The sequence below is a fragment of the Mustelus asterias genome, chromosome 3 (genome assembly GCF_964213995.1).
Source record: "Mustelus asterias chromosome 3, sMusAst1.hap1.1, whole genome shotgun sequence".
Taxonomy (NCBI): Eukaryota; Metazoa; Chordata; class Chondrichthyes; order Carcharhiniformes; family Triakidae; genus Mustelus; species Mustelus asterias.
The window spans coordinates 22,430,846-22,454,056 of record NC_135803.1 but is presented as its reverse complement, the minus strand read 5'-3'; the positions used below and the strand labels follow the sequence as shown (position 1 = coordinate 22,454,056).

Here is a 23,211-nt window from a genome sequence, read left to right as displayed (position 1 = left end):
AAAGAAAACACCACCATTGTCTCCTTTACACCTTTGGGAGTGGCCTAAAATGCCGTGGCAATGATTGCATGTAGATTTTGCTGGTCCATTTGAGGGTTACATGTTCTTAGTCATAATTAATGCACACTCGAAATGGCCTGAAGTTGCTATCACGAGATCTATAATAACTGAACAAACCATTGAAAAACTTGACAATTTTTGCAAGATTTGGTAAACTGGAACAGATTGTTAGTGATAATGTTTCACACTTTACTTCAAAGAGTTTGATTATCTTAAAGTAAATGTTATTCAGCATATAAATCTGCACCTTTTCATCATTAAAGCAAAGATATGTCAGGAGATACTGGATAGGTGCAGGAAAAATAGGGTTGTTGTAGTGGGAGACATCAATTTCCCTGGTATAGACTGGAAATCACAGAGCTGGGACTCTGAATGGGGAGGAATTTGTAAAATGCGTACAGGAGGGTTCTTTGGAACAATATGTAGATAGCCCGACTAGAGAGGGGGCTATACTGGACCTGGTACTGGGGAATGAGCCCGGTCAGGTCTTCAAAGTTTCGGTTGGGGAACATGTGGCAAATAGTGACCACAATTCTGTTAGCTTTAGGATAGTGATGGAAAAGGATGAGTGGTGTCCCAAGGGTAAGGTGTTGGATTGGGGGAAGGCTAACTTCAGTGGGATTAGGCAGAAATTGGCAGCTCTTGATTGGGAGAGGCTGTTTGAGGGTAAATCCACATCTGGCATGTGGGAGTCTTTTAAGGAACAGTTATTAGGGCTACAGGACAAGCACGTGCCTGTAAAAAAAGGATAGGAAGGGTAGAATTCGAGAACCGTGGATAACCAGGGAATTTGAGGGACTGGTCAAAAAGAAAAGAGAGGCGCATGTTAGGGCCAGGCAGCTAAAAACGAAGGGAGCTCTGGAGGAGTACAAAGAAAGTAGAAAAGAACTCAAACAGGGAATTAGAAGGGCAAAAAGGGGTCACGAAATGTCCTTGGCAGACAGGATTAAGGAGAATCCCAAGGCATTTTATTCATACGTTAGGAACAAAAGGGTTGTCAGGGGAAAAAAATCGGACCTCTCGGGGACAAAAGTGAGGAATTATGCTTAGAGCCCAAAGAACTAGGGGAGATCCTAAATGAATACTTTGCGTCGGTATTCACAAAGGAGAGGGATGTGTTGACTGGGAGTGTCTCGGAGGGGAGTGTTGAACCGTTGGAGAAAATCTCCATTACAAGGGAGGAAGTGTTAGGTTTGTTAGAGAATATAAAGACTGACAAATCCCCAGGGCCTGATGGAATCTATCCAAGGCTGCTCAGGGAGACGAGAGATGAAATCGCTGGACCTCTGACGCAAATCTTTGTCTCGTCACTGGACACAGGTGAGGTCCCAGAGGATTGGAGGATAGCTAATGTGGTCCCGTTATTTAAGAAGGGTAGGAAGGATAACCCGGGTAATTATAGGCCGGTGAGCTTGACGTCCGTGGTGGGGAAGTTGTTGGAGAAGATTCTTAGAGATAGGATGTATGCGCATTTAGAAAGGAATAAACTCATTAACGATAGTCAGCATGGTTTTGTGAGAGGGATGTCATGCCTCACTAACCTGGTGGAGTTTTTTGAAGAAGTGACTAGAATGGTTGACGAGGGAAGGGCCGTGGATGTCGTCTATATGGACTTTAGTAAAGCATTTGACAAAGTCCCTCATGGTAGGCTGGTGCAAAAGGTTGGATCTCATGGGATAAAGGGGGAGGTGGCTAGATGGGTGGAGATCTGGCTTGGTCACAGAAGACAGAGGGTGGTGGTGGAAGGGTCTTTTTCCGGCTGGAGACCTGTGACTAGTGGTGTTCTGCAGGGCTCTGTATTGGGGCCTCTGCTGTTTGTGATTTATATAAACGATCTGGAAGGAGGTGTAACTGAGGTGATCAGTAAGTTTGCGGATGACACAAAATTGGCAGGACTTGCAGATAGTGAGGAGCATCGTCAGAGGCTACAGAAGGATATAGATAGGCTGGAAATTTGGGCAAAGAAATGGCAGATGGAGTTCAATCCTGATAAATGCGAAGTGATGCATTTTGGCAGAAATAATGTAGGGAGGAGCTATACGATAAATGGCAGAACCATAAAGGGTGCAGATATGCAGAGGAACCTGGGTGTGCAAGTCCACAGATCCTTGAAGGTGACGGCACAGGTGGAGAAGGTGGTGAAGGCATATGGCATGCTTGCCTTTATAGGACGGGGCATAGAGTATAAAAGTTGGGGTCTGATGTTGCAGATGTATAGAACGTTGGTTCGGCCGCATTTGGAATACTGCGTCCAGTTCTGGTCGCCACACTACCAGAAGGACGTGGAGGCTTTGGAGAGAGTACAGAGGAGGTTTACCAGGATGTTGCCTGGTATGGAGAGTCTTAGCTATGAGGAGAGATTGGGTAAACTGGGGTTGTTCTCCCTGGAAAGACGGAGGATGAGGGGAGACTTAATAGAGGTGTATAAAATTATGAAAGGCATAGATAGGGTGAACGGTGGGAAGCTTTTCCCCAGGTCGGTGGTGACGTTCACGAGGGGTCATAGGTTCAAGGTTTGGGGGGGGGGGGGGGGGCCTGTTCCTGTGCTGTATTGTTCTTTGTTCAAAGGATTAGCCAAAGGGTTCGTACAATCTGTGAAACATTCTTTAAAAGCTTCAAAAGAGCAAGGTTCATTCTCATGTCTTGTGAATAGCTTTTTGGCATCTTATAGAAACACGACTCATGCGACTGTCTAAAGTTCATCTGCATTACTACTCTTAAAGAGGAAGTTGAAAACGATGTTTGATTTATATACCTCCAGAAACTTCAGAGATAGTAGAGCAACAATCTCAAGCTGCTAAACAAGAAGTGAGGGCAAAACAACTCATTTCAACAAGGAGATAGAGTGTTAGCGCGCAATTATGAGAAATGGTTACCAGCCATAGTTTTAGCAAAAACAGGTTCATGTTCTTACATGGTTCAAACCAATGATAAACAAGTTTGACAAGACCATAGTGACCAATTGTTGCCACCTTGAAATGATTTCTGAATCATCTCCAGGAGTGCGAGCTTCTTTAGTCCTTAGTGTTGTGAAGGGTACTACAGAAGACTTGGGTGAATCTGAGTTGCCTGATGATGGTGTCTATGCTACTATACCACGTGGGAATGATACAGAATTAGTTCCAAGAGAAGTGTCCACTTAAGTTCCAAATCATACTTCTAGGGTCACGGACAGCCAAATTTCAGAACAACGTATACAAACAAAGACAAATAGACACCCTCCGGACCAACTTTCTTATTGACTGTACAAAATGATTAATGATGCTTAGTAGTGTGTCTAGAGTATTACTGATCCTATGAATATCATAGTAATTTGTCGTCATGACCACAGAAGGAAAGAGGGGAGGGCTGTTATATATTTTTGTTACGTTATTGCCTCAAGAGCCAGTCACATGATTTGATGGTGATGTAATTTGGCATGTCAGCCACGACTCTCACCAACATTTACAGGTGCACCATAGAAAGCATTCTTTCTGGTTGTATCACAGCTTGGTATGGCTCCTGCTCTGCCCAAGACTGCAAGGAACTACAAAAGGTTGTGAATGTAGCCCAATCCATCACACAAACCAGCCTCCCATCCATTGACTCTGTCTACACTTCCCATCCCGAACATTCTCTCTTCCACTTTCTTCCATCGGGAAAAAGATACTAAAGTCTAAGGTCACGTAGCAACCGACTCAAGAACAGTTTCTTCCCTGCTGCCATCTGACTTTTGAATGGACCTACCTCGCATTAAGTTGATCTTTCTCTACACCTGAGCTATGACTGTAACACTACATGCTGCACTCTCTCGTTTCCTTCCCTATGAACGTGGCTGACATGCCAAATTACATCACCATCAAATCCTGGCTTTGTCTGTATAACACGCAAGAAACAATACTTTTCACTGTATACTAACACGTGACAATAATAAATCAAATCAAATGTCATTGGGGTGCTGCACAGGCTGCTGTTTCAATTTGTATTCCGTACAGGCCAAAAGCACCTTGAATTAAAGCTGTTGTTAGTTTGTATCTACATGTGCAAACTACAGCTTTTTTTTGTTAAAATTCACAACCCCAAAAATAGTTAGGGCATTACAACATCCCAACAGGAAATAAGTGCAACCATCATTGGCACTTGGAGACATTCTGTATGAATTATTTCTATGAACTAATGAATTTTCTGTTTAGATCAGCTACCCTGAAATTTCTTGCTGGCATCAAGTGTAACAAAAATATACAGTACATCTAATGCAACAAATTTAGGAATGTCTTTCAGTGCATACAAGCAGCTTAATATAGACAATTTTCTACTGTATAAAGGTAATTCCATCAGTGTACCATTAATTGCATGGTGCAACAGAACTAACAAAATTGTGAAACCTACTCCCCCTTTCTCTTGCTTTTCCATAGTCCTGGTAGGTCACAAATGAAAAATTGTCAACTGGGAATAGAACTGGGGCCTGTAACATTGGGATTGGTCCAAAGCATGAGCTATTAGCAGAAGAAAATAGTGCTCAAGTAGGACCAGTTTCTACATTCATGCGAATGGCATTCAAGTTCAACATTTCCACAACCTCTTTCAATCCATCCATTGTCTCAATGCTGTCAATACTTCCAGCAGTTTCCTCCAGCTAAAGTTGGATGTCCAAACCAGTGATACCTCTATCCATGTCATCAATTACATTCATTTGCTTAGCCATCATCTCAGATTGAAACAGACTGCTTGCAATCTCAGGAACCTAGTTTACCATGACCTAAGTTTTATACTCCATATCCTACCAATCACATTGATCAGCTGCCTTAACCTTTGTAATATTGCCCATCTCAACCAGGACTTCCACTGAAGTTTCATCAATGGCATTTTAATCACCAGATTTGACAATTTTAATGATTTACTAGATGTCCTCCCATCCTTCACCTTTTTAAAATTTAGCTCAATGATGGTCACTGACCTAAAACATTAATGTGGAGATGCCGGCGTTGGACTGGGGTGAACACAGTAAGAGTTTTAACAACACCAGGTTAAAGTCCAACAGGTTTATTTGGTAGCAAATACCATTAGCTTTCGGAGCGCTGCTCCTTCGTCAGATGGAGTGGAAATCTGCTTTTTGAAATCTGCTCAAAGCGCAGATTTCCACTCCATCTGACGAAGGAGCAGTGCTCCGAAAGCTAATGGTATTTGCTACCAAATAAACCTGTTGGACTTTAACCTGGTGTTGTTAAAACTCTTACTAAAACATTAATGCATTTTCTCTTCACAGATGTGTCTGACATACCAATAATTTATTTTTTTCATCTTTATATCAGACACGATGTGGAGATGCCGGCATTGGACTGGGGTAAGCACGGTAAGAAGTCTCACAACACCAGGTTGAAGTCCAACAGGTTTATTTGGTAGCACAAGCCACAAGCACTGCCCCTTCAACTCCCACTCACCTGATGAAGGAGCATTGCTACGAAAGCTTGTGGCTTGTGCTACCAAATAAACCTGTTGGACTTTAACCTGGTGTTGTGAGACTTCTTACTGTTACTTCAGATATCCAGCACCCATTGTAATTTTGCTTTTGCAACAAAATCTGGGACCTTCCTGGACAATGTCATGAAGGAAATCTCTATCTATGAACACTGGGTCTAATTTTTTTTTATCCTGTGCTACAACAATACGCAGGTAGAGGGAACAACAAAGACATAAAAATCAAATTACACTGGCAAAACGGCTTCGAGTTTCTTCCCTATACTGCAACAGTGACTATTTCAAAACTGTTGAAACAGATGTATGGCACTTAGATTCATCCAAAATTGAGAGAAACTATGAAGGGAAAACCCTGAATCTTACCAGAACTTAACACATCAGTCATAAGCACCAGCTTGTACCAAAACAAAAAGCACATGGTTAAATGCAGTAATCTGCATCTGGTCAGATGGTCAAAAGACAACAAATCTGCATCAGTTCTCTCCTCTTATCTTGTTTTTGATTCACTGTTTAATTTGTTCTTGCTCATAGCCTATTTCATTGTGGAAATTGTTAACATTTATAAATTCGAAAAAACAGAAGAATATTAATGAGATGATGCTAATACCAAAGTGAAAATCCTGCTCAGAAAGGTATAGGCTCAGTTTCTCCTCCTCAAGCAACAGTAGCAAGTCATAACATCTGTGAAAAACATTGCATCAGTCGCAAAACAGAATACTGTGCTCGACTGGGTATCTATATCACTCAACATTACTGCCTCAGCCCCCATAATCCTGCTACACTACACCCCCGATCATCCAGGTCATGAAAACAAATCATCATTCTATGTGGGGTTTGATAGCAAGACTAGACAACATCCTTCCTAATAAATACTGAAATCAGTTGCAATTTCCAAAATTTGGGAGAAAGTTTTACATGAACCTAGCTTTTAGTACAGACAGTAGCAAAAGGGCTTGATGGTTTAAAGTTTGCAAATAAATGACATTTGTGTGTTTGGTGTGCACATATTGATCATTGACTACTACTTCTGCACAAGTTTTCCAGAGGCAAACAACTGCATTTTATTAAACTGGCAATTAGGATTTTCAAATTCTGCATAATGTTATTTAAAATTAAAATATTGTTGATTTGACTGCTACATTATAGGTCCTGAATAACTACTGTCAGTCTTAAACTGTGCCCAAGAGGGGCCAGCACAATCTTGTAATTTAAAAGCAATAACTGCCCAGATGGGAATGCGTATAACTCAACAGATAGCCATTCCATCTGTGACAGAGTTGTTTATATAGTTCCTTTCACAATTTCAAGACATCCTAAAGTGCTTTATAGCCAATAAAATCTGTTTAAATGTAGTTACTGTTGTAATGCAAGAACAGCATAATCCATTCTTACCTGGATCATTGTGTGCACTGTGAAAGTAACTATTTTGCCTCAGATTGAGAGAAATAATGTGATCATCATGACACGCCATTCCTATTCTTTTACACTTTGGTGGTAGCCATCATGGCCTCAACTTGGTCTAACCTACCCAACAGGAGGAAACTGCATGGAAGTAGATATCTTAACGCCAAGAGTGGCTCACAGTAAAACAGGTGCAACTGTTTAAACAAAAGGTACAACATGCCTTCAAAAGCCCCAGTGCCAAAAACAAAAGTCAGATAAATTAAATCAGAGTACTTCAGCAAATCTTTCAAAGTGCAAGGAACTCTTTCTTCACAGGGTAGCAAAATGTAGCATTGAACTATCATGTAACCAACTTCCAAATTCCCACTCCTGGTACTAGCAGCTGCAGCCTTCACCAGCCACGTAGCACTGTCAATTGGATTTGGTGTTCTCCCAGTGGCAGGTTTGACTTTGTACCGAATGATGAAACTACTCTTTAAAGATTCCATACAGACTGGTTATCAAACATCCATAAGTCCAAGTAGGAAAGCTTTCTAACCAAGCAGTCCACAGATATAGGAAATGCAAGGATCCCCTAAAACACAAGTTTCTAAACTTCTATTTGCCTTTTCCTCTATAAAAACAATCTTTGCAGCTTTTCCTCCAACTTAAATTTCCTAGAGGTGGCACGGTGCTTAGCACTGCTGCCTCACAGCGCCAGGGACCTGGGTTTGATTCCCAGCATGGGTCACTGCCTGTGCAGAGTCTGCACGTTCTCCCCGTGCCTGCATGCTAAATTCTCCCTCAGTGTATTCGAACAGGAGCTGGAGTGTGGTGACTAGGAGATTTTCACAGTAACTTCACTGCAGTGTTAATGTAAGCTTACTTACGGCATTAATAAATAAACTTTACACCGTAAAACTAGATAATCAGAATCTGATTTTCATTCAGCCATAGAAAACCCCCTTCCATTGTAACTTCCTAGCAAAAATACATGATACAGCATTGGTACAAAAATGTCACACTGGTACATTGCTCAAAACATGCAAATTATTTCAATTAATTTTACATGAATGGAGACCAAGAGTTACAGAAATGTTCAAAATCTACAGAACACTGAATCCAGGGTACCAACATCTGGAGACTGCACCATCATTGTATGGTTGGATTGATATTCCATAATTTGTATTTAAAAATTCAAAGACAAGACTAACGAGTTTCAACATTCCTTTCCTTAGAAATTCAAAATAATTATGAAAGGTTAGTACGAATGAAAATTGCTGAGTTCTTGGAAGTAGCAAGTTTAAAATATCAAATTGGCAGCTTCTATACATGATTTTTACTGTCCAGTAACATAAATAATAATTCTTTCTGATCTGTACTCACCGCACTACCAATTGCTGACAAACTGATCCTGTTTCTGTTATAAGTTCATTAAGTTTTACTTCCAGATGAACTTTTCCCTGTTTGAAAATAAAGAGGTTAAAATGTTAATTAAAATAGTACAGCTGACAAAATTAATACTGCCTCTTCCCTTTTACCCGACCTGAAGCTTCAGGACTTCAATCTACCAAGATTCCATCGACAGGTGTATGATGAGAAAAAAGGTCAATGCCATTGTTTAAAAATATTCTGAACGTACATTCTTCATTCGATCTTTGAATCTGGCCATCATTTACCCAGAAAATGCAAAGTTGGAGGTGTATTTCAGACTGTAGGGAACAGGAAATCCACTTATGGCCTGATACCACTCAAGCATTGTAGCTATGTGCAGTAGACTTGAATCCTTAACTAGCCAATTGCTTCTTGGCTGTTTGAAGAACTTCGTGTACACACAAATTAGTTGTCATGCCTGATTACATAACCACAACTGCTCTGCAACAGAATTGGATGTCAAGCTTCTTGGGATGTTTGAGGGCATTATAAAATGCTTTACAAATGCAAGGCTCTCTTTTCTCCAACACAAATGCTCTTATGTTTATGTGCAACCTCGTCCATTTTCAGGAAACTGGCATAATGCTTTTGTTTCCTCACTTTTACATTCAGAATGAATAATACTTCGTCTCCATATACACGCACAGGGCTCTGCTTTTCCAAAATGAGCTCTTATCCCAGTGGCAGAATGACAACAGTGTCAATTTCTAGGCCCAGGATGTCAATAGGATACAGGGTTTGTTTACACAAGGGGGTGCAAGTTTAATGAACACACAAAATACAAGCACCTAGAAATAAAATTCTCAGCATCAAGGCCACCAAGTAAAGTAGGAATAGCTTCCTTTATTAAGGTTGTATTACAAAACATTAGAGATTCCTATTTACAATTGTGGGTTAGATGTTTTTAAGTTGACCTCCGGATTAGTAAATTAAAGTGTTAGATTGAAAATTCTATCCTTGCACTACAAGATCAAATCTCAGTTGGATGAAACTTTTAAATCTATTTACCACAGTTAAGCCATAAATTTATTCACCTATTGCTTTCATGTCTGTCACTACAATGGTGGTCCCTTTGCAAACCATAACTATACTTTGCAATATAAACAAGAACTTAGTTACGTCAACTGAGACCTAACACTACTTAAACCAAAATGCAGCATTCCAGTAAAAATATGACAAGGACAGTTATAAAGGCTGCTTTTAGTTTTTGGCCTCGACTCTTTTGGCAGAGATCATGTATTGTTTCCACAGACTCAATACAACAACATTCAATATCATTCTTTTACCAGAAGTCAAGTTCAAAGAATTCGTTCTTTACCAGAGTGGAATGTGGTGACTGCCAGGGGAAAAAAAATACTTGTACGCAAGACATTCACCCATCTGCAGTGCAATATCTGATCTAACTCAAGTTAATAAAAAAATTAGATTAGCACATCCATGGTTTGGAATCATCCAGTGGCACAATCAATCATCACATTCAACTCCAAGAATAGAAGAGGGAAAAATCAATGCACTTAATGCAAGAAGTACTTATCACGTCTAATGACACATCTGGTAAAATCATCACAATGGTGATACAAAGGAGAAGCAGATAGGCTATTGCAGTAATTTATCCCATGATAATTCTAATCATCGATCCAAAATCTGTGTTCCAAAGAACTGACCCCCTTACACTCCATCCCCAAAAGACAGCTCTCTAAAACACAAGCTGAACAATCAACAAAGCTGTTCAAACCTTCCCAGGGTGTAAAATGTTCTCAAAAATCAACAACAGATGCAAACATCAGTTTGAATAATCCAGTCAGATGGAGGAAATGCACTACTTGCAATACTAGAACTGGTCCCTGTCTAAGTAGACATGCTACACATATTTTGCAACGCATAAAACTTGGCTTTTGTACCTGTCCATTTTACACAGCATTTCCTGCAATAGAGTAGGGGCCTGGATGAAACATCAATAGCCAAAAAACATCTTAATAATAAATCCTTTTTAAAACAGAAGTAAAAAGCTTGACAGAAGGAACATTGCACATATTGCAAACAGCGTATTACTGCACTGATATCCAGTCTTTTCATCCAATGCTTTTTACTTTCTGCCATTAGACAAACTTTCGTCTTAGATGGTGAAGCCTCATCAACCTTGACACATTGCTCAAGTACATTTCTAATGTAACACGATCCTTTTTTGCCTCTGAAACAGAACAGCTTCTTTAACACAGTACAGTGGTTCAATGATAATTCTAATAAACACTACTTTAATACGTTTGACAACTCTTCTGTGTACCATAAACTGCAATTATTTGACTATAATCAAATAATGGTTTAGAAAACGATGCACGTAGAACGTATTGTGGTTAGAACCATGCAGAAGGAATGCCACTCCTTATCTATATGGCCATACCCTGACTAAAATGGGCAGGTTCTCCAATTGAATGTTGCAGTGAAATCCTAAAAGGTTCACCAATTTCTGGATTTCAATTAAAGGTGATAATAGATCTGAGCCAAATGGCGTAGTATGAAACAAGACAGAGATCTTTTCTGTGTTAGTAGTGTTATGCCCAGTAAAGGGATGATAAAGTCCATACTTAATGTTACGGATATACGTACAGAAGTTTTTAGAAGTCTTTTATTTAAAATGGACATTGATGAGCTGTCAAGGTGGCCACCAAGGGTGAGGTGACCTTTGCAACACGTAATTCAGACTGGCACTCCAGTGCAGGGCTTAAGAGTGCACCTGACAATGCAACATCTTCACTATGAGATATTAAACCTTGTCCTAGTTGCTATCTCAGATGGACATAAAAGAACACCACACCATCACCTGATCAAAAACAGGAAGTCTCCCGGTGTTCGAGCCAATATTTATCCCTGAAGCAATATAATTAAATCAGGTAATGTAATTATTTATCTCCACTTTTGGGGTGCACAAATCTAACAATCTCCTTGTGACATTACCATGGAGGGGGAGGGGGGGGGGGGGCGGGAAAGAGAGGAAAGAGTGCTGGTAGTGGGTAAAGACAGTGTCTACAAGAGCACATCAGAAGCTAGTAGTTCTGTGGCACATAACTCACCTCCTCACCCCCCAGAGCCTGTCCATCATTCACAAGGCCTGTATCAGGAACATGATGGAATACTCTCAACCACCAACACAGCAGTAGCAATGCGTGCCATCTACAAGCTGCACTGCAGCAACTCATCATGGCTTCTTCAACAGTACCTTTCAAACCTGCAACCTTTGCCGCCTAGGGTTAGGGCAGTAGATGAGAGACCACTAGCTGCAAGTTCCCCTCCAAGCCACACATCATTCTGACTTGGAACTATATCACTGAAGCTTCACTGGCACTGGATCAGAATCCTGGAACGCCCTTCCTAACAGCAATGTGAATGAAACTACACCACGTGGATTGCTGTGGTTCAAGATGGTGGCACTCTACCACCTTTCTCAAGGATAATTAATGATGGGTAATAAATGCTGGCCTAGCCAGCAATGCTCACATCCCATGAAAGAATAAAATATGTAACTGAACTGCTTTGGGATATCGTGTGGTCATGAAAAGCACGACATAAGTTCTCTCCTTGAGGCACTAGAACAAGAGTACAACTTCAAACAAATGAAGGGCAAATTTAGAACATAATGGTTTGAAAATACTAAGAGCATTCAGTACTTGTAATTACCTACAAATGGAGAATCAATGGAGGCAAAAGCTTGAAATCCATTCCATAGTTTATTGGATGGTGTGTTGGGAGTAAGAGACACAAGAGGAGCTACAACTTTTCTTTTTGGATGCATGACCTGTGATAGTCAAATGTTTCTTTTTTCAACTGCGGTAACATGGACTTTGGTGATAGGAAAAGTTCAGGTCCCTTATAATGAACTTCTCTCTTATAAGAAACTGAAGATACAAAGGAATTTGAGTTTGTTATAAGTAGCTATCCAATTTGATATTACTGTGGAGTCAAAGATAATTAGTTGGAATATCAGATACAGTAATGGAAAGACTTAAATGCTGGGATTAACTTCAGCAGTCTGCTACTTTAAATGTGACAATAGGATCAATATGATAAAGTTAATTTGAGCAACAGGATGAACCCAAATATCTGTTGCAGGTGTAGCATGGTGTGTGGTCAAAAAACAACCACCACAACGGATGCTAATGCTACACTATAGTTGACCCTCATACTGAAGTTTGAATTTATACTGCAGAAAATAACTTCACTGAAAAGCTTGGCTAATACATTCCCGATGAAGGCAGGGCCTGTCCATTTAAGCATACTCCTCTCCTGTGAGCAGAGCACCATCTGATTCTAATTTCAACAAAGCAGCGTGCCTTAAAAAGGTAGCTCCTCATTTCCTTGGGCCTGGAACAGTCAGGCACAGAAATGATTGAATAGTTGCTCATGAATTCAATCAGACTCTGGGCAGTATGGAAAATAAGAAGTTCTGTTCATTAAAATCAATTCCAGGATGCAAAAGATCACTGAATTTAGCATGAAGAAAATGAGCAACAGTTTTCGTTTCTAAATTCCAGCTCAAAAGCAGTTTTCCATTCTAATTACATTCAAAAAAGCTGGAGCCAAATATAGTCTTTAACTTGCTTATTGTGTATATAGCTGCAATAAAATTGGATTTTCCAAATGCTGTGTCATGAAGGTGCCTGAGCACTATGACATAAGCCCTACATATCACAGACCTTCAACAATAAGGGTAAGTAACCAACAAATAGGATGGAGTAGCAGCATTCATTTAAGTGTCATGTTACATGGTTAATTGAAAACAAGTTGATAAATACTGTACACCATATATTGGTTCAAAAAATGTTTTTCCTAGATCTTAAAACTTGCTTTGCGATTTGCCTCATCTTGAAGTTGACGCATAAGGGCACCATGATAAATCATTCTTCACTGAATTGATCCTGGCTTGAGTTCCTTGAGTTATCCAACAGAAATACAGTGAAGAGATGCTTATGCTATATTTGCTTGCTATGAAAGGCATGGAAGATTTGCTTGTATGGTTTGGGAAGTGGCCGCTTTCAACCTGAACCACCTTAATTGAATTTGATGTCGACAATGAAAGTAACAAAAATAATCTCAATAGAAAGAAAAATTGTACATAAATTTTCTTATGCACAATACATAGCTGTAAACACTGAAACCACAAGTTGATAGAAATAGAGTTACCAGGTGAAAAACAGGATGTGGACAATCTAATAATGTACCTAATTTTTTTCATTAACAAAAAAAGCAACAGGATACACTACTTTGATATATACACAAAGCATTAATCAAGTTTTACTTAGCACTGTATTTAATATAAACGCATTGTGCTGTAATTGCTTAGCTCTGACCAGGAAAACTAAAATACATATCCTGCAATTCAGCATCTGTTGCCAGGGCTTTTGTCATCCAATCTGAATTTGATCACAGTGAAGCGGCATTTTGTTACGTCTGATTGGCCAAAGAGAACAAAGAACTGGAACTTCAAGGCACAAAAATGTGAATCTTTGAAGATACCATCAATAGTGATGTTATTGTTTCTGTGTGGTCTACTGGCTCATATTACTCAATTGGAAGAAAAATCCACAGAAGGCATCTAACTTGTAGGGATGCAGCTCTTTGAAATCAAAATCTAAAGCATTATGCTGTGTGCGAGACCGCGATGTAAAAAGTTCAATGGTATCCAAAGCACCTCAAACCCTGATTTTAGAAGAAAAGTCAAAAACAGCAGCACTCAAAAAGAATCATAGTTCAAGTAAATTGACAGGAGGTGGATGACTCAGCAGGAAAGCCCCAGCTTTTCAGCACGGGTGGGGGGAAACTAGATCGTGTGGCTTTGACTGGAACACTTTTCATTCTGCCAGAACTTCGATGAGGGCTTCCCAAACATCTTTCGGCTGTGAATCCATTTTGAATCTTCAAACTTGGTGCAACTTGAGTGAAAATTGGTGTATGGGGTGTTAGCGGGGTGAGGGCTCATTACAGAGAGATCCAGGGACAAAAAACAACTAAGATACCTTATTATTTTGAAGGGTTTGTTTTCAGCGATTGGGCCTCAGCTCACTGGATCAGGCCACAACCAGAGGCAAAAAAGAAAATGCACATTTGCCTTCCAGCCAATCCCAGGGCTATCAAATCTGAGTCTCCCTCCCACAGCACTCGCAACCCAAATTTCTCATTCCACAACTCCTCTGGGGACTGTGACCCACAATTTGGGAAATCCTGGCTTACGTTATCACCAGCCAGAACAGTATTAACCACTGTTTTTAACACTATTTAAGTGTGCAGTTTATCTCTATTTCTCAAAAACAAATCCAAGGTCAAAGAAATACAATAAATCTTAAGTTTATTTATTAGTGTCACAAGTTGACTTACATTAACACTGCAATGAAGTTACTGCGAAAATCCGCTAGTCGCCACACTCCGGCACCTGTTCAGGTACACAGAGGGAGAATTTAGCATGACCAATGCACCTAATCAGCATGTCTTTCGGACTGTGGGAGGAAACCAGAGCATTAGGAGGAAACCCACGCAGCCATGGGGAGAATGTGCAGACTCCGCAAAGTGACCCAAGCCGGGAATCGAACCCAGGTCCCTGAGGCAGCTGTGCCAACCACTATGGCACCGTGCCGCCCCATAATTGTTAAATTAGAATGGAAACCACTTAAGTTCAACTGTTCCCCAAAGAGAATTGATAACCAAATTTGCTTGCAACACCCAATTAGGAGCAATGGCAATTGCAAAGAAGAATAATTATAGGCCGTCAGACACATTAGAAGATTGGTTAAAGTGGTACTCTCAAAATCCAAGTCATCAACTAGGAGCTTTGAGAGTTTTACTGCATAATTTTACCTCCATCTGTGATAGATGCATAGGGTTTCTATTTTTGTCAAAATCATAGCATCTCAGTTTGGAATTCAAAATATCAGCTTTTCTTTCATAATTGACCAATTTGTAATCTCAAATCCAGAAGGTTGCACCTCCCTTTCTCAGAGTGGAGGAAATGAAATAGCTAGGAAAAGAGCAGTTCTCCTTTGATATACAACATGGAGCAACTTTTGTTGGGAGATCAGTGTGTGATATTTTGAACCCAAATTCTCTCTTTCCCAATCAGTGAGAGAATGATTTTGTTTGTACTGATCAATTTTGTATTCCTGGTTAGTCAAAATATTTTGATGGTGTATATGGACATTCAAAAGTAAGCTGTTTTTCAAAAGCTATCCAGATACACATGGGCAGAATCAACATTCCCCATTAATACAATTGCAGGTATGCAATTACTGGTATGCAAGCAATACTGTCTTTGATTTGATTTTTGATGGGCAGTTCTCTAGCCAATAACTTACGGCAGATAAATCGGAAAAGCTTTCCTTTGTACTCGAGTTCAGTTTCTGTATATCCATGGTAAATACAGGTTTTTGCAATGAACAGAATACACTTGTAAAAAGCATATCAAGAGATTCTATGTCTTGTCTGGTTTCAAGAAGAAATTAGATTTAGCTCTTGGGACTAAAGGAATCAAGGGATATGGGGTGGCAAGGGGAAGAAATCAGGATATTGAATATGATCAGCCAAGATCATAATGAATGGCAGAGCAGGCTCCAAGGGCCGAATGGCCTACTCCTGCTTCCAGTTTCTATGATTCTTGTATAGGATTTGCTCTCGCTTCTGTTTAATATTACTTGCATGAAACTGCCAGCCTTGGTTATCCAATTTTTTAAGATTGATTGCTTTGCTGCTCAGAGTTCAGGGGTGCACAATGCTTGGTTCACCTCATTTCCAATGTTTACCCCCAACAGGTGGAGTTCACTGCTTGCTCTGTGATGAAGCACTCCAAGATATATTAGGCTCATGGTCAAGTTTTGGATCATAGGCAGTACAGGTTTGCATGTGCAAGCTGACATTTATGTAGAGGATAAGAAAGAGTATTGGGAAGGATCTGAAATTGCAATATCCTACTACAACTAAATCACTTTGACAGCTGCTGGAAATAAATTAAAATTGTTGAGTTAAGCATAATGCCTGTTGACATGTCTTTAAAAAGATCTGTTGAAAGCAGTAAGATAGATGTACTTAAAGACAGTCAATATTAACTGTTTCACCTTAGCAACTGAACATCTTACACCAAAAGAGGCAACAATTCCTAATACATAGCATTGACATGAGTAACTGACAAACCAAAGAGGTCTTGGTATCCAAGTTGCTGGGTAGGGACGGAAAAGTCAGCACAATACATTACCACAAAGTGAATCCTATCAACAAGCATACAATCTTGAGTTCTGATAACTCAGCATTTTCGGTTTCTTTTACAGAATTTTGCTGGTTGGATTCAGAAAGAATTGAGATCAGCTGCAATATCAATCATGATGAGATAGCCTGCTTACAATCACAACCTAGGTTGTGTATCTGAAGCACTAGCATTTAGACAAGGTCCAAAAGGCAGATTGTGCAGTTTGACCGTCTGAATGAACAAAAGGAAAGCCTCCCTTTTGATCCCCCACCTCCAACCACCACTTCAGCTCTCTTCAGAAACACTTATTAGTTGATAATTAGAGACATATAGAAAAAAGGTTAATTTACCTGAACTTCAGAGTTAGCGTCAACAAGTTGCAATGTAAACCAGCTGTCCTTACAGTTGTACTTGGACAGATCTTTCTTTCGGATTGATACTTTACCTGAAAGAAAATCAATTATAAAAAAGTGTTCAGACACTGACATTGATGGGCATGACCTAATAAAAATTAGATTTTATCAGACAAATCTTCTTTACTTTAAAAGTTCCAATGTCAGCTTGATTCATTTTGTTACACTGACAATCAAGATAGCTCTGCGTTTAAGCATATAATCCCATTGCTATTCCAGGACAGTGCTGAAAGAATTGCTCAAGGGGACTTTCATTTGAAATGAAATATTAAAACAAGATCTTTCCATTTAACTATATCGGGTAAATGTTAAATATCCTACTTACTAATTGGAGGGGGGGTGAATTGATCAATTCAGCCTTACCACTTCTGCCATCCCCACTATCCCAGACAACCACATTTTGTACACTATGCTCCTACTGATAAAAGTCCAGGATGCCACATGCATGAATTGCTCCCTCAATCTATTCTGCCGATTTATGCACAGATACAACCAGGTCCCTCTGCTCCTGAACCTATTTTAGAATTGTACCCTTGATTTTATATGGTCTCACTACGTTCTTCATAGCAAAATGAACCATTTCACATTGCTCAGCATGAAATTTAATCTGCCTCATGTCTGCCCATTCCACCGGTCTTTCTGAAGTTCTGCATTATCCTCCTCATGGACAGAATATGAAAATTGTGGACTAAGTTTTCTATTATCTGAAAATTGTGCCCTGTACATCAAGGTCCAGGCCACAAATAAAAATCAGGAAGACCACTGGGGAACTCCACTTTAAGCCTCCCTCATGTACACAAAACAACCATTCACAACTACTTTTGGTTTCCTATCACTCAGCCAATTTTGTAACCATGTTGCCTCCATCCTTTTTATTCCACGAGCTCCAACTTTGCTCACAAATCTGTTGTGCTGCACTTTATCAAGTGCCTTTTAGGAGTTTCTGTTCACATTAACAGATCCTGAATGGTCTCATCAGGGTGGACTTTATCAGATGCCCTTTGGAAGTCCATGTAATAATATCACATCAACTGCATTACCTTCAACAACCCTCTCTGTTACGTCAAAAAACTTAAGCAAATTAAACATGATTTTCTCATAACAAATCAGTGCTGACTTTCCTTAATTAATCCGCATTTGCCCAAGCAACTACTAATTTTGTCCCAAATGATATTTTCTCAAGATTCCCCACCATTGAGGTTAAAATAACTGACTTGTAATTGCTGGGCTTATCATTTCACACCTTCTTGAACAAAGCTGCAACATTTACTATCCTCCAATCTTTTGGCACCACTGTCTGCATCGAAGAAATACTGGAAAATTATAGCCAGTGCCTCTGCAATTTCCATTCTCTCTTCCAAAATATCAAAGCAAACTATCTATAGAATGCCTTTTGTTAAATGAGAAATATATTTAGTATTATGGCACCTTTACTAAAACAATTAGAATTCAGATTTGTTTGACATTGTGTAAAAGTAATTAAGGATCGCAGGAAATCCAATTTGATTTCATGTGTGTTATGACCTGCAATTTCTTATCTACTTGCCATACCCCACCAATTATCAAACGGGTAATGAAAATGGATCCATAAACAATTCTTTAAGTATTAATGCTTGAAGTTTACTAAAGGAACACAGGATCAGAGGAATAACACTACCATTCAACTGTTCCTTTCTACGCAATAAAATATTGGGAGATATTCAAAGAATATGGTACATGCACAGATGGTTACACTGCAACTTACCAAAAGGCACATCCTTCTGAAAAAAACTCTTATCATAAATATAAAAGGAGAGGTACTGGAAACTTCTAGGGATTTCAAAGTAAAAGTCTTCACCATAAAAAGGGCTGCCAAGAAAACAGAATTTGTGACAATAGGTTAATAAACTTGGCAAATTAACATTCAAAAATAAAATTGTCATTACAATATGAATAATATTCCAACTTTTACCCCTTTAGCATAGTATTATCCATGCACAAAATATATGTGAAATACATTTAAGTAATTTTCCAAATTATAATCACAGCTCAGGAGTACATTTTCAAAGCAGAATGCAAATGAGATCAGGAGCAGCTCATTGCGATTGTCAAATAGCATTTGAGGGCTGGAAGCAGGATTGCAAGCAAGCCAAATCGATTTAATACAACAGGATATCGCCGAGGTTCATGTCAGTTATTTCCAAAGATAATGCCTTTGGACTTTTAACATTCAGACAGACAAGTTAAATAGAAAAACAGAGGTGTATCATTCCTTGTTTTGGCCAACTATCAGGACCCCAGCAACAATGAGTTAAATTCCAGTGTTAACACTGCTAAATCTGGTTCATTTATTTGGCATCAGACTTACAGACCCGTCAGTCTGCCATCAGGCTAAGGATCATGGGTGGCAACCTCCCTGGGTTCAATCTAACCAAGTAGTTATCTCAAACGCAGCAAAGATACTGTTACTTTGTCCTTTCATGTAGACAATCATCTTTCATGATCACAAAAGAAATATTGTATATGTCATCAGCATATAACTTTGAGGTAAAAACAAAACGTAGAAGTTCCACACCTGCCCCCTTCTACAATGGATATTTTGGTTATGGTGCTCACATGAATTAATTCAACGGCTCAGAAAGTTACAGTGCCAGAACTCGAGTGAAGAGCGGTCTGTGGGCTGATTGTACGCAAACAGGACCTATCTGAACATAGAAACATACAAAATAGGAAAATGAACAAGCCACTTGGCCCCTCAAACCTGCTCCACTATTCAATAAGTTCATGGCTGATCTGCTTGCAACTTCAAATTCACATTCCTACTTACCCCAATAACCTTTCACTGTCTTGTTAATCAAGAAATATCTAACTTTGCCTAAAAAAATTAAAATACTCTGTTTCCACTGCCTTTTGAGGAACAGAGAATTCCAGAGACTCACGACCCTCAGAAAAATATTCTCCTCACCTCTGTCTTAAATGAGCAACCCTTTAATTTTATAGTGACCCCCTAGTTCTAGATTCGCCAAGAGGAAACATCCTCTCCACATTCACCCTGTCAATACCACTCAGGATCTTAACGGTTTTGACCAAGTCACGTTTACTTTTCTAAACTCTAATGGATACAAACATAACCTCGCCAATCTTTCCTTCCAAGACCACCCACCCACTCTTGGTATTCTTCCAGTAAACCTTCTCTGAACTGCTTTTAACATATTTACATCTTTCCTTAAATAAGAACACCAATACAGTACACAATACTCCAGATGCAGTCTCACCAATGCTCTGTACAACTGAAGAATAACCTCCCTACTTTTGTAGTCAATTCCCCTCAATAAATGAGAACATTCTATTACCTTTCCTAATTACCTGCTGTGCCTGTATACCAATCTTTTGTGATTCATGCATTGGGATACCCAAATCCCCACATCTGAGCTCTGCAATCTCTCACCAGTTAGATGAATGGGGTCAGGAGCTGAGCAGCCCTGACAGAACCCAAACTGAGCGTGAGGGAGCAGGTGCCACTAAGCAAGCGCCACTTGATAGCACTGTTCATCCATCACTTGATGATCAAAAGTAGACTGAGGGGGTAGTAATTAGCCAGGTTGAATTTGTCTTGCTTTTTGTGGACAGGACATACCTTTCCACATTGCCAGGTAGATGCCAATGTTGTAGCTGTACTAAACAGCTTGGCTAAGAGTGCAGCACATTCTGGAGCACAAGTCTTTAGGAATATTGTCAGGGACCATAGCCTTTCAGAGTATCCAGAGCCTTTAGCCATTGCTTGATATCACATGCAGTGAATCAAATTGGCCGAAGACTGGCATCTGTTCTGCTGGGGACCTCAAGAGGGGGCAAAAGTGGATCATCCACTCGATACTTCTGGCTGAAGGTTTTTGCAAAGACTTCAGCCTTATTTTTTGCACTTATGTGCTGGGCATCCCATCACTGTGTTACATTAGTTGTTTTTAATCCATTGGGTCATTTCCAGAACCGTGGGAATTCTGGAAGATTATAACCAATGCGTTCACCATCTCTGTAGTAGTGACTTGTTTTAAGATCCTCGGATGCAGGTCGTCATGTCCTGGAGATCTGTCTACCTTTGATTTCATTAGTTTTCCTAGTACTTATTCCTCTTGTGATAGCTTTAAGTTCCTCCCTCCCTTTTGCCTCCTGATTTTCTGTTAATCTTGGAATGCTTTTTGCTTCTTTGAATTTGTCAATTATCTTCACAATCGGTTTAAGAGATCATAGAAATCATAGAAACCCTACAGTGCAGAGGGAGGCCATTCGGCCCATCGAGTCTGCACCGACCACAATCCCACCCAGGCCCTACCCCCACATATTTACCCGCTAATCCCTCTAACCTACACATCTCAGGGCTCTAAGGGGCAATTTTTAACCTGGCCAATCAACCTAACCCGCACATCTTTGGACTGTGGGAGGAAACCGGAGCACCCGGAGGAAGCCCACGCAGACACGAGGAGAATGTGCAAACTCCACACAGACAGTGACCCGAGCCGGGAATCGAACCCGGGACCCTGGAGCTGTGAAGCAGCAATGCTAACCACTGTGCTACCGTGCCGAGATGGGTTGGTTCAGCCGATGCCCCATACAGGAAAAATAAATAAGACACAGCTATTAAGCAACTGTGGCTTACTATTGCTTCTACTTCTTGCACAAGTTCCACAATGTGAATAAATGGTGCTGTCGGACTGCAAGTTCCCAAGTGATGAGGAATTACTTTCATATTTTATTTTCACAAGACAGACACAGCTGAAAAGCCAAAAAAATAACTAATAATGAGTTATTCCTTTGCACAACATAAGGCAGCACTTAAACTACTGGAACAGTACTGAAGACCACAGTTCTGACAACTTGGGTCACTGGGTTACTCGATCACTAATACTAAAGCAAAATATTGCAGATGCTGGAAACCAGAATTCTGATCCAAGGTATCAGTCTGAATTATTATCTGTTTCTCTCTCCACATATGCTACTCAAGCAGCTAAGTTTTGTCCGCATGTTCTGGTCACCAGATTGCACCAGTTATGGATAAGTATTGTAAGGCACAGTTCTCAATATACTTAAATCAATTCCATTAAAATACAATGTTTATCTTAAATTGCAATTGTTAATTACACTGAACTCTGCAAAACTCTACTGCTCATAACCAATGAGGTTTAATAATTTGTGTGCGCGTGAAGGGGGCCTTTAAAAGTTAAGGCTGGAGATCATGTCACATTGTTTAACATGCAAAATAGATGCATAATTCTTTTAGAAATCAACAAACTAATCAGTATTAGCTCGTTTCGTGCCAACAATTCGCACCGATAATCTTGTTGGTTTAATTCATGATTACTGTGGTGATAAGTTTATACACAAATGTAAGCCGACAAAACACAATTAGGCACTGCAAGGCAATATGACCTTCGCTGAGTGATACATTGGCTCCTCCAGCAGTGTCAGCTTCATCTAGTTGATGAGATATCAGGATAACTAGAGGATGTTATTGAAATGTTTGTAGTGTCACAGGTGGAATATGCAACCTGGTTAAACCTCATTCTAAGCGACATGCACCACCTCTGAGCAGATGTTGAACCAGGCAGGCTCAAGTTCACCAGTGCAGTCCAAAATATTTTCAGTAGTAGTGTTGAGGTCAGAAGTGGCATCTAAAAAAAGCCTTGCCTTTACATTGTCACTCTGACAACCTCAAGCCAACCCAGAACATTATGTCCAGTGAAGTACTTTAAAAGTGTAGTCACTGCTCCAATTTAGAAAATGTGGCAAGGCCCCACAAACTGAAATGAAGATACATGATGAATTCTTGCGTTTATTTTACCATGTTGGTTGATATATAATATTTGTAAGAACACTGGCTTGCCACTCTTCAAATAGTCCCATGAGATCTTTCATATCCATTGAAAGGGCAACATTTCAATGAATGTCAGCCTATATTAAATTATCAAATTTTTGGTTGGGGCTTGAGACTGCAACCTTCTGACTCCGAAATGAGTGAGCTACTATTAAGCCACAGTTGACACTTGTAATATCCCAGTCCCAGAATTCAACTTCACAGGTTCTAAGACAGAAGGATCTGCCCTGAAGTTAGTTTGGTCTGACAGAAAGAAAGTGGTAACTGGTCGTGCGCATGGGTCAAAGTTCAAACACAGAGTTAGCATGATGAACTCCGCCACAGGAAGGATCTGGGCATGTTTCTCATCACTCCAGGTCTATTGCACTGTCAGCAATTACCACAATTCA

At 39.9% G+C, this 23,211-nt stretch overlaps 1 protein-coding gene across 1 annotated transcript in view; it reads right to left on the bottom strand.

The window, feature by feature from the left end:
- Positions 1–23,211, bottom strand: part of rasa2 (RAS p21 protein activator 2) — a 130,447-nt gene that overhangs the window by 65,737 nt on the left and 41,499 nt on the right. Inside the window, exons 3-5 of the mRNA XM_078205923.1 lie at positions 18,716–18,819; positions 16,909–17,003; positions 8,287–8,363 (exon numbers count right to left, since the gene is read on the bottom strand). Of these exons, the coding sequence (XP_078062049.1) occupies positions 8,287–8,363; positions 16,909–17,003; positions 18,716–18,819 (276 nt within the window). The remainder of the gene's footprint in view (positions 1–8,286; positions 8,364–16,908; positions 17,004–18,715; positions 18,820–23,211) is intronic.